At 47.6% G+C, this 12,416-nt stretch overlaps 1 protein-coding gene across 2 annotated transcripts in view; it reads right to left on the bottom strand.

Moving 5' to 3' along the window:
• Window positions 1-2,020: 2,020 nt before the first annotated feature.
• The window catches only part of LOC127442356 (cadherin-7-like), a 115,038-nt gene continuing 104,642 nt past the window's right edge, over window positions 2,021-12,416 (bottom strand). For both annotated transcript variants that reach the window (XM_051700315.1, XM_051700316.1), the window contains one exon: window positions 2,021-6,589. In XM_051700315.1, coding sequence (XP_051556275.1) covers window positions 6,084-6,589 — 506 coding nt within the window. In that variant the 3' untranslated portion in view covers window positions 2,021-6,083. The remainder of the gene's footprint in view (window positions 6,590-12,416) is intronic.

Raw genomic sequence — 12,416 nt, 5'->3', positions numbered from 1 at the left:
CAGGGGGATGCCCTTGGCGACAAGCAGACGGAGTGCGGGATCTTGAGCCATGCCGGGGCAGGATGTGCTGGATTGCCTCGACGGTGTCGCCAAATGGGCCCGCCTGGGAAATGGGGCAGCAAGGAACCGTGTCTTGTTGGCCTCACCCATCTCGACCAGGTTGAGCCAAAGGTGGCGCTCGTCCGCCCGAGAGACCGCGCCGTGACCTTCGTTGCCCGGAGAGTGAGGTCGGTCGCTGAGCGCAGTTCCTGCATCAAATCTGGGGCTGAACTAACCTCGTGCAGTTCTTTCAGCACCTTGGCTTGGTGGATCTGCAGGAGAGCCATGGCGTGCAGGGCAGAGGCAGCTTGTCCAGCAGCACTGTAGGCTTTAGCCGTCAGGGACGACGTGAGCCTACAGGGCTTGAACGGGTGCTTAGGGCGTCCGCGCCAGGTGGCGGCGCTCTGCGGGCATAGGTGCACCGCAAGCGCCTTATCCACCGGGGGAATCGCCGTATAGCCCTTAGCCGCCCTACCATCGAGGGTAGTGAGAGCGGGGGAACTGCGGAGTCGGGGCCAGGCAGTAAAAGGTGCCTCCCACGACTTCATCAGCTCCTCATGCACTTCCGGGAAGAATGGCATTGGAGCGGGCGTGGCTGGCCGGGAAAGCATGTCCGTCATTTCAGCATCGGCCTGTGACTGGGCAATTGTCCCCGAAGGGGGAAGCCCAGCTCAGGCTTCTGCGTCCGACTGGACAAGCCCGCTCTCCGATGCTGTGCTCGAGAGCTCATCATCTTCGCGGGCTCCGAACAAGAAGCCAGACTCGCCATGAGACGAGCCGGCGAACTCATCCGGAAGCCCGATTGGGGCAGACGAGCTTGCTGGGGAATGGGAGGTCTGCGGGGGGATACCTGGCGGAGACGATCCCAAATCACCACCAGTGCTAGCCGCGCTGGCCTCATACCCGTAGGTACGAAAGCAAGCCGAGACCGCAACGTTGCCATGGTCATGTTCTTGCAGTAAGAACATGAACCATTCACAAACGCTGCCTCCGTGTGGGTCGCACCCAAACACGAAAGACAGCGATCATGACCATCCGAAGTTGAGAGATAACGACCGCAACCAGGAATAGCACACAATCGGAAAGGCATCTTTAAAAAGATGTTCCGTGTGTGCACTCTTTTAGAGAAATATATACTCTTTTAGAGGGCGCTGAAATGCGCCGTCAGATCCAGCAGAGGTGAATGAACAGTAGTATTCAGCTCAATGAGCATGACCGTTCGGCTCCGAAGAGAAAATCTGAATGAGTGGTTGCATACCAGCTCCTTTTATACCCGTATGTCCGGGGGAGTGGCATGCAAATACCACTCGCCAATTTTCATTGGCCTTTTATCAAAGACCAGAGGTGTCTCGGGCTCCCAAGATTGACCCCTAGTGTCACTACATCGACACAACATCGAGTGAGTGACAGATAGGGAACTGAAGACATTTGAATTTGTTGTTGGATGAGAGCAGATTCTTTTTTTCTTGAAACCCTCCCAAACAACTTGTGGTGATGTAGGTGATGTCTGATACTTTCTTACCCCAAGACCCAACTAATTTCTGCAATTCTCTAGCTGTGTTCCTTGGAGATTCTTTGGCCACTTGAACCATCCTCCTCACTGTGCATGGAGACAACATAGACACGCCCTTTTCCAGGCCAATTCTTAAGATCTCCAGTTGATTGGAACTTGTTAATTATTGCGCTGATGGTGAAAATGGGCATTTTCAATGCTTTGGCTATTTTCTAATAGCTACATTCCATTGTGATTGATGATTAAGGGAATTTGGCCTGTGTGTTACCTTATATTTATACCCCTGTGAAACAGGAAGTCATGGCTGAACAACTTCATGTTCCTTGTCACCCAGGTGCACTAAAAAATGTAAAATATGAAGGGTAATATACAGATATATTTTACTCATAAGACTTTCTAGGGGTGCCAATAATTGAGACCAACATGTTTTGGAGAAAAATATTTATTTAATAATGAGATATTTCCCCACTTTCAATTGTTCTACTTCAATTAAAGGTTCGATTTTTGTGCATTTTTTAATGAAAGATCAAAAGGATAAACAATGTAGATTTTTTTTTTCACAGCCTTCTTTGCTCATATTTACCAAGGGTGCCAATATTTTTGGCCACAACTGTATATATAATTTCCTTTTGTATTCCACAGAAGAAACAAAGTCATAAGGGAATATTCATTTTGGATGAATTACTGTATACCTTTAAGATCTTGAGAAGTGAAAGATTGATTTTGTCAAAGCAAAACATCACCAGTATACAGTATGTATGTTTTATTGAACTCAATTGCTTTTAGTAATCAAATTACCAGCCAACTGTAATCAGCCCAGCATTCATATCATGTGCTTTATGAGATCATTTGCCAGGAGGGCTGAAGAATTTTCATAATCACAAACCAAACACAGCCAGTTCAGGAAACAGAATCAAAGTCATAAATGCATGTCAATCCTTAAAATAATCTGCTATATTGATTTCCAGTTCCTCTAATATATGTGTTATAGTGTCTCATGTCTGTAAAGAGAACAATGATGGGCCGACCCCATCTTCCTTTGTTTGCATTATCTGCTCGCTGCAGTGACTTGCTTAATTAAAACTGTATTTATTATTACTTAGTGCCAAGTCAAATGAGATTCCAATTGCCCTTTTAGTTTTCATTTAGCAAGCCAGTTAACAAATAATTGCATTTGCTTTAGGATAGCAGCTTCCATCTAATGATCACAGACAGTATTCTCAGTCTCTGTTACCTTTGGTCAGACAAACAAACAAAAGGATATGTTATTACAGGAGTTAAAAGCCAAATCTGTCATCAGCAGGGTAAAATGACAACTTTAAAAACACAGACTGGACAAAAGACAAAATATCCCATGTGATTCATTAAAAAGTCATATAGTTCAATAAATACCACTTTTCAAATGCACACTTCTGATTTTAAACTTCTATCTCTGACTTTGACAAGCATAACCATATGACAGTCACAATTTAACATTTCCATTAATGGGATAGTTCACCTAAAAATGAAAATGATCTCCCTCATGCCATCCCAGATGTGTATGACTTTTTTTCTTCTTCTGAACACAAACAAATATTTTTAGAAGAATATTTCAGCTCTGTAGGTCCACACAATGCACACATAAATGCATCATAAAAGAAATCCATAAGACTCCAGTGGTTAAATCCATATCTTTAGAAGTGATATGATAGGTGTGGGTGAGAAACAGATTAATATTTAAGAAACATTTTTCTTACATATCGCCACCTACTGGGCAGGGAGGAGAATTTAAAGTAAAAATAGACTTTATTTGAATATAAAAATATGACACCTATCATATCGCTTCTGAACATGATATGACCACTGGATTCTTATGGATTACTTTTATACTGCCTTTATGTGCTTTTTGGAGTATCATCATTTTGGTATCCATTCACTTGCATTGTGAGGAAATATTCTTCTAAAAATCTTTGTATGTGTTCAGCAGAAGAAAGAAAGTCATACACATCTGGGACGGCATGAGGGTGAGTAAATGATGGGGTCATTTTAATTTTTGGGTGAACTTTCCTTTTAAGGGCAATATTTGTCCCTTGGAGAATATTTAATATAATATGGACATACTTTTAGGGCGTATTTTTTTCTAACCCTATAAAATATACTGTGTGTTATGTCATGTCAAATAATTCAATTTAATCAATTATTTAAAATAAATTTTTAAATTTAAAATCAATTTTTAATAATTAGACAGTTAACGTTACAGTTAAATCAAGATCAACTCATTTTGTGCAATGTGTGCATAACTAGGCACAGAATAGAATATTAAGAAATATATCAGAGGTTACAGATGACAAAGACATTCATTACAGTGGCATTTTCCCACATTTTCACATTTCAGGGCTTTTTTTTTTGTCCATTTCAATGACATATTTTTATGTTATTTTTGGCCACAAGCCCTTTCACATATTGATACTGAGTCAGTATGAAATGTATTGTCATGATGCTGGTGAAAAGTGAGGGACTGATTTCTGCACCCAGTATTTATGCTTTATGTCATTGTGCATTGCTTGAACACAAATAAAACTATTGAGATTCCATCACCAAACATTTATACAGTCTGAAAAAAACAGTTTACAGTGTACATCCAAGTGCCAACATTTACTGGTAAGAAAACAAAATGGAACATGTTTCATGACTCAGCTGTATCACACTCTGATTGAGTGTAGGCCAGACTGCAATGGGAGTTTGTGGAAAGACTGCCATGCTAATGCATCAAGCTCTGTATGAGTTTCAGACAAACAAGTCTTGGTTTGAGCTGGCTCACTGCATGGTTCTAACTGGCCTGGGCATGACAATTTATAGGCAAAGCTTTATGTCCAGCCATGGTGTCGCACACCATGTCTGCCTGTGTTTAGATGTGTGATCGTATTTCTGGATGTATGTTTGCATTCCCTAACAGAATCATCAATCTCTTTTCACAGAGGCTAATTTAGCCGAGGCCTTTTAAATGCTCTGACAAGCCTTGTGTCATTCATCAAACTCAAGGCCCTGTTGGCTCTCTATTCTGGCCTTGATTACACATCATGTCTGTGTGTGCAAACCACCCTGTTCCACAAACATAAGCAGGCAATTTAGCAGTTAGTCCTCCACATTCGGCACAGATCAAAATATGCTTCGTCTGGCTGTCCGAATGAATGACAGCAGTCATCAGGAAGTGGTCACACCAAGCTGTGTGATGAAATTTGCTTTATTACAAAATCTGTACAAAATGTCTTCCCAGATTTAGAATTTAGCATGTGTATAATACCGTAGACTGATACTGTAATTATATGTCATTACAATTCGAAATCATAATTACCTGTTGGACAACAGTTAAACATTGATAATATACTGTATTATAAGTTCTGTGTTGTCCTTATCTTATACACTGGTTCACACATCACCAGTTATATTATTAATGATAATTTCTTTACATTCTTTTTTTCCCCATACAGTTTGCCACTCAAACTCATATCAACAATAGGCCTGCTTTTTAAAAATAAAATAAAAACAAAACTTTTTTTTTTCTCACAACATTCAGCAAGAACCACTGCAAAAACTGTACACTGGACAGCATAGAGAACTACAAAAACATTTTGCTGCTTTGAGTTTGTCATTGAGGTTTCCAAGAAAGGAATCTGCTTAATACAAATTACTTCCCTTTAAAACCCCTCACTGTCATAAGGGTTCTCTCTACAAACTTACAAAATAACATCTCAAAATACCTCAGGTTGACAGCCTCAACTAAAATGCAAGTACTATACATTTTCTATGATTAAATCCACTCGGGCCTGTCCTTCTCAATACATCAAAGCCTATTCACTACGAGTTTGACTTGTATTTTGGTCAGCATAACTGCAGGATATTTCAATGTGCCTTGGCGGCAATTTCATGTGGAAATAAGGCCTGATAAAAGATGTGAAACTATGCATAAAGGATATTTTACAAAGCAACTGTTGCAGTTTCTCTCTAGGTGATATATTTGGAAAAGATATTGGTGTTCTCAGTTGCTGAAGTCATACTGACTGTTTTTCCTACAAAGAATCCATGAGTCATAGAAACATCTGATGGAACAGGAACATTGATCTTTCAAGCGTCAGTGCTGTATGGCTAGCTGGATGGCACTGTACTCATTTATAACCATGGGGAGAGCACTTCAAATGTTCCTTCTAAACAATTGGTATTGCTGGAACAGCTTATATGGCCCTGCAGCCCAAGGTCCATTATTCTCTGGGGCCTGACGATCTCTCTCCAGCTTTTGCAACCCCACCACAAGTCTAGACTTGGCTTCGAATGGATATTTTAAATAGAAGTGCTTCAGAGCTGAATCTCCACTGTCTGTTCTTTAACAAAATTGCTGCTCTCCACAGATATATGTCCCCCCGCGCATTAAATGTTCCCTTTTTTTCCTCCCCTCTTCTTTCAAGCAACAACGAATCAGTGATGCTCTCTTGATCATTGTTAATTTCCATTAGGCCCTTGATTGAGCAGACCTTGTCAGGAATGTTAATCCCGGCTAGGAGAATATATTGCTGCTGTCGCCATGGCCGTACAGATCTGCTAACTTCTTGAAGCGTGGTCCCCATTCGCTCAGATAGTCATAGTTCTGCTCTGATTCTGTGCTCAGGGAGTCCAGTGAGCTGAGGGACTCCGCCACTGAGCCGCTGCCCTCAAAGGCATATGTCTGCAGGGAGTCATAGGGAGGGGCGGAAAGATCGATATCTGCATCCTTTAGGCGGTCCCATATAAACTCCCGGAAGATCCCGTTGTCGGGGGTGATTTTGTAAGGGGGAGGGCGGGAGCAGTAAAGAGTGGGCAACTCCGGGGTGACGTCTCTCCGAGCTTTGCTGTCCCTCACTATGTTGAGGTTTCGCAACGCCACCATGTCAAAAGCCTCTGTGTCTTCCTCACCTCCACCTTCATCGTCGTAGCGCACAATGTTCTCCCGCACATCTCGGTCTTCATCCAGGATCAGAGGTTCCTTCTTCCTCCTCCTCATCGTCACGATCAGCAGCACCAGAACTGCAAAGCGAATACAGAAGAACCATATGGTGTTAGACAGTACAAGCAAACCTGAGCTGTCACCAGTCAAACAAAATACATTAGCAATGCAATAGACTTTTTCAACCCTCTTCGTTCTGTAAGTATTTTCCCCATTAATTTCTTCCATAGGAATTTAATAAAATCTTGAGTTTTAAGATTTCTAAGCCATGAACCAAACCAACTATCTCTAAGGTGAATCACATCATTACAAACTTTGATTTGAAGGACAAAAATCATTTGAAAAAGACAAAGGTTTTTCATTAGGGCACAAACTACAATCCTATGAAGAATTGTGAATGACGTAATCAAATTAAAAATGATGGGAAAATATAAAACTATTGATTTAAAGTTGTTGATTATAAGCATTAAATATATTTTAATTTTATTGCAAAATATTCTGGTATTTGCAGATATACTAGTAGTTTGAGAGTGTAGGAAGACTACCTCGATTGTCATTCACAGTGCGTCATGGGAATGGGCGGTTGCTACAGAGCTTGTTTGGCACACTTTGTCTGCAGAGATTCTTTGATTGGTTGGTCTTTCCCTTCTGAAACATGGATAGTGTAGTTTAATACCAGAATTCCTGGTGAAGAACAAGTTTTTTAAATAATGATTTGAAATAACGAGACTGACGACTTCAACCGAGGTATATCTCATCAATTAACAACCTCTGAGCTCACGGTAGGTCTGTCAAAGGTTTCTGAGTTATCCTCAAAAATCAGTCATCCTATGGAGAAAATGAATAGGATTTTTACTTCCAGAACCCAACTCTATTGTGCTTTTTGACCCTTCATTAAGGCCAGTCATAAAAAGTTACTGACAAGTTATACCTTAGCAAGTGTTACTATCCGCCATATTATCAGAGACGTAAGTCTAGTTAGTCGTGTGTTTTTGTGTAGTCTGAATGCAAATTTTACAGAAATGATCCAAATATAAGATAAAACGTTGTTGTTGCTGCACTTCTAATAGTTATACAAGGTACCCAAAGAGGATGCACACAGTATTTTTTTTCCCTTGTCCAAATCTTTAAATAAATCTTAAGAGGTGCATGCTGTGGATTAAACGTCATGGTTACTGGTGTAACCTCCGTTCCCTGATGGAGGGAACGAGACGTTGGTGTCGATGTAGTGACACTAGGGGTCACTCTTGGGAGCCCGAGACACCTCTGGTCTTTGATAAAAGGCCAATGAAAATTGGCGAGTGGTATTTGCATGCCACTCCCCCGAACATACGGGTATAAAAGGAGCTGGTATGCAACCACTCATTCAGGTTTTACGCTGAGGAGCCGATATAAGGTCCGGCCATTTCAGCGGGTAGTTCAGCGTTGTGGCAGGAGGGACCAACGTCTCGTTCCCTCCATCAGGGAACGGAGGTTACACCAGTAACCATGACGTTCCCTATCTGTCACTCACTCGACGTTGGTGTCGATGTAGTGACACTAGGGGTCCCTATACAAAACGCCACAAGGCTGAACTGTGTTACGTGAACTGGCGGTGTGTGGTTGGCAGACTTGCTGTGTGCCTCATAGCCAGCACACCAGGTCGACACGTAACCTCCCCCAACACAATTATGAGTGTCGAACGGCCCTTTTTGGGGACAAGTCGACTACCCAGAGATAGAGACAGGCTTAACCCAGTCATGGCCTCTTTCCCCTTCTCTTTTTCCACTCCCTAAAAAAGAAGGGGGATTATCCGACTGGGCCGCCAGGCTCTAGTCGGGGGGTGTCCCTCCCAAGGGGAGGACACCGCGGAGACCACACCTCGCCCCAAGAGAGGGGGGGATATTTAAGTGGAAAAATACATCACATGGTCTTTCCAACCATGTGGAGAGCCTTCAAGGTAGATCCTACCCAATGGGGGAGGAGTTACTACAAACATGGAGACTGAGGGGCTCTGCCCAAGGAAGACGCAGTTTGCCAGTAGGGAAACGAACTAGCGGAAGATATAGATCGCATGGGGTTAGCTTTACAGGGAACCGACACATGCGGAGCACCTACCCCAGAACCGGGCTCTTAGTTAGCGCATGTACTGGGCCGGCAGCGAGTCTCTCCGAAAACTCGACTGCCACAGGGCTCGGAGGAAGTCAACCAGGGAACAACTTTTGTGAACACTACTGGGAATTAACAGCGCACGTCTTCAGCTCAAAAGGAGGTGGAAGGCGCTATGTGCAAGCGATACACCCAGCCGGCTATCCCGGGCTTATCCGCTTGTGTTGCGTGCCACTACCTGGGACCAAACTGGTTCCACCCGGAGGTTGTAGAACCTTGCAAAGGTGTTGGGTGTTGCCCAGCCCGCTGCTCTGCAATGTCTGTTAGAGAGGCACCTCTGGCCAGGGCCCAAGAAGCCGCTACACCATGGGTAGAATTGGCTCGTAGCCCTACCGGGGGCGGCATGTTTTGGGCGAGACATGCCATAGTTATGGCGTCAATGAGCCAGTGGGCGATCCTCTGCTTGGAGACAGCGCTTCCTTTCCGCTGTGCACCAAAGCAGACAAAGAGCTGCTCAGAGATTCTAAAGCTCTGCGTGCGATCCAAATAGATGCGTAAAGCGCGCACCGGACACAGCAACGACAGGGCTAGGTCTGCCTCCTCCTGGGGCAGCGCTTGCAGGTTCACCACCTGGTCTCTAAAAGGAGTGGTGGGAACCTTGGGCACATAGCCCGGTCGGGGGTCTCAGGATCACGTGAGAATAGCCCGGACCGAACTCCAGGCACGTTTCGCTGACAGAGAACGCTTGCAGGTCACCTACCCTCTTGATGGAAGTGAGCGCAGTCAGGAGGGCAGTCTTCAAGGAGAGTGCCTTAAGCCTGGCTGACTGCAAAACTCAAAGGGGGCTCTCTGTAGACCCTGAAAAACTACAGAGGTCTGATGAGGGAACAAGGCGTGGCCTGGAGGGATTCAGCCTCCTGGCGCCTCTTAGGAACCTGATGATCAGATCATGCTTCCCTAAGGACTCACCGTCGACTGCGTCATGGTGTGCTGCTATGGCAGCAACGTACACCTTCAAGGTGGAAGGGGACAGCCTCCCTTCCAACCTCTCTTGCAGGAAGGAAAGCACTGATCTGACTGCGCACCTCTGGGGGTCTTCCTGATGGGAAGAACACCACTTAGTGAACAGACACCACTTAAAGGCATACAGGTGCCTCATAGAGGGAGCCCTAGCCTGAGTGAACGTGTCTACCACCGCAGGTGGGAGACAGCTTAGGTCTTCCGCGTCCCGTCCAGGGGCCAGACATGGAGATTCCAGAGGTCTGGGTGCGGGTGCCGGATGGTGCCCCTTCCCTGAGAAAGAAGGGCCTTTCTCAGGGGAATTTGCCTGGGGGGAGCTGTCACGAGGAGCGTGAGGTCCGAGCACCACGTCTGGGCGGGCCAGTAGGGTGCTTACCAGGACGACCTTCTCCTCGTCCTCCCTGACCTTGCACAGGGTCTGTGCAAGCAGGCTCAATGAGGAAAATGAATATTTGCGAATGCCAGGGGACCAGCTGTGTGCCAGCGCGTCTATGCCGAGGAAGGCCTCGGTGAGGGCGTACCAGAGCGGGCAGTGGGAGGATTCTTGGGAGGCGAACAGGTGCACCTGTGCCTGACTGAATCGACTCCAAATCAGCTGGACCACCTGAAGGTGGAGTCTCCACTCTCCCTTGAGGGTAACCTGTTGTTATGGCGCGTCCGCCGAAGTGTTGAGGTTGCCCGGGATGTGAGTGGCTTGCAGCGACTTGGTGCTGCTAACTCCGTTGGAGGAGAAGGCGGGCGAGTTATGACATACAGCGGGAGCGCAGACCGCCTTGGCGGTTGACATATGTTACCGCTGCCGTGCTGTCTGTCCGAACTAGCACGTGCTTGCCCTGGATCAACGGCCGGAACCTCCGCAGGGCGAGGAGAATTGCCAGTAACTCGAGGCAGTTGATGTGCCAACGCAGCTGCGGACCCGTCTAGAGGCCGGCGGCTGCGTGCCCATTGCCAACAGCGCCCCAGCCCATTTTGGAGGCGTCTGTCGTGACCACGACGCGCCTGGAGACCAGTTCTAGCGGAACACCTGCTCGTGGAAACGAGAGGTCGGTCCAAGGGCTGAAAAGACGGTGACAGACCGACGTAATGGCCACACGGTGTGTCCCGTGGCGCCATGCCCGTCTCGGGACTCGAGTCTGGAGCCAGTGCTGAAGCGGCCTCATATGCATCAACCCGAGCGGGGTGGCCACCGCCGAGGACGCCATATGCCCCAGGAGCCTCTGAAAATGTTTCAGTGGAACCGCTGTTTTCTGTTTGAACGCCTTCAAACAGGCCAGCACCGACTGGGCGCGCTCGTTCGTAAGGTGCGCCGTCAAGGAGACTGAGTCCAACTCCAAACCGAGAAAAGAGATGCTCTGAACCGGGAGGAGCTTGCTCTTTTCCCAGCTGACCCGAAGCCCTAGTCGGCTGAGGTGTGAGAGCACCAGGTCCCTGTGTGCGCATAACCCGTCTCGAGAGTGAGCTAGGATTAGCCAGTCATCGAGATAGTTGAGAATGCGAATGCCCACCTCCCTTAATGGGGCAAGGGCAGCCTCTGCGATCTTCGTAAAGATGCGAGGAGACAGGGACAGGCCGAAAGGGAGGACTTGTACCGATACGCCTGACCCTCGAACGCAAACCGCAGGAAGGGTCTGTGTCGAGGAAGGATCGAGACGTGAAAGTACGCATCCTTCGGGTCTACCGCCGCGAACCAATCTTGATGCCAGACGCTAGAATGCGTCTTTGCGTCAGCATCTTGAACGGGAGTCTGTGTAAGGCCCGGTTCAGTACTCGCAGGTCCAAGATTGGCCGCAACCCACCGCCTTTTTTCGGTACAATGAAGTAGGGGCTGTAAAACCCCTTCTTCATCTCGGCTGGAGGGACAGGTTATATCGCGTCCTTCCGTAGGAGGGTAGCGATCTCCGCGCAAGGTAGCGCCGTTTCCATCTTTCACCAAGGTGAAGTGGACACCGTTGGACCTGGGCGGATGCCCAGCGAAGTGAATCGTGCAGCCGAGTCGGACGGTCCGGACCAGCCCTCGCGACGGACTGGAAAGCGTAAGCCATGCACCCGAGTTCCGCGCAAGGGGGACCAAAGGGACAACGTCATCGGATGTACCGGCGGGTGGGGCCTCGCGGCGGGGCGGAGCTTGAGGTGCCACACCACATCGTGGCCGTGCTGAGTCCGAGGACATCGAAGCACTTATCTGGCTCCTTGTGACCACCCCCGGAACAGCCTGGGACGGGGGAGGAAGAGGCCTGTCCTCATGACCCGTGGAGACTGTCACATCGGGGGCGGATTTGTGCCACAGCTGGGCGCTCAGGGCGGGAGACCGCCGCTGGAGCGCCAACCTGCCAAATGGAGTGGTGGACGGTGGTCGTGATGCCAGCCGTACACACCGAATATGTGACCCAGGGAACAAGGAAACCACTCTTGCGGAGCTCTTGAGTACTGCAGCCACTTGGGCATGCAGCGCAATTAAATGCAAAAGGTAACAAAAAGAAGATCTGCTTACCAGCTCCAGAGCAGCGGGTTTCATTGTCCCTGGGTTGCCCGTCTCAGGGGCGCTTCGAAGACCTCCGTGGGTTCTTCGGTGCCGGCTGTGAGACGGGTGGCGTCGGCTTCCTGCGGTGGGCTCCACGCCGGGGCCGGGCCGGAGGGGCGGGCTGCGGCGGAGCCGGTGCAGTCACCGCAGGGGGACGCCCTCGGCGATGAGTAGATGGGGGGATCTCGAGCCACGCCGGGGCAGGACAAGCCGGCTAGCATCCATCTACTGCTCTACCATCGAGAACTGCTGGGCAAAGTCCTCGACAGTGTCGCCGA

Source organism: Myxocyprinus asiaticus, chromosome 6, assembly GCF_019703515.2.
Source record: "Myxocyprinus asiaticus isolate MX2 ecotype Aquarium Trade chromosome 6, UBuf_Myxa_2, whole genome shotgun sequence".
NCBI lineage: Eukaryota > Metazoa > Chordata > Actinopteri > Cypriniformes > Catostomidae > Myxocyprinus > Myxocyprinus asiaticus.
This window is presented reverse-complemented; position numbering and strand designations above follow the sequence as displayed.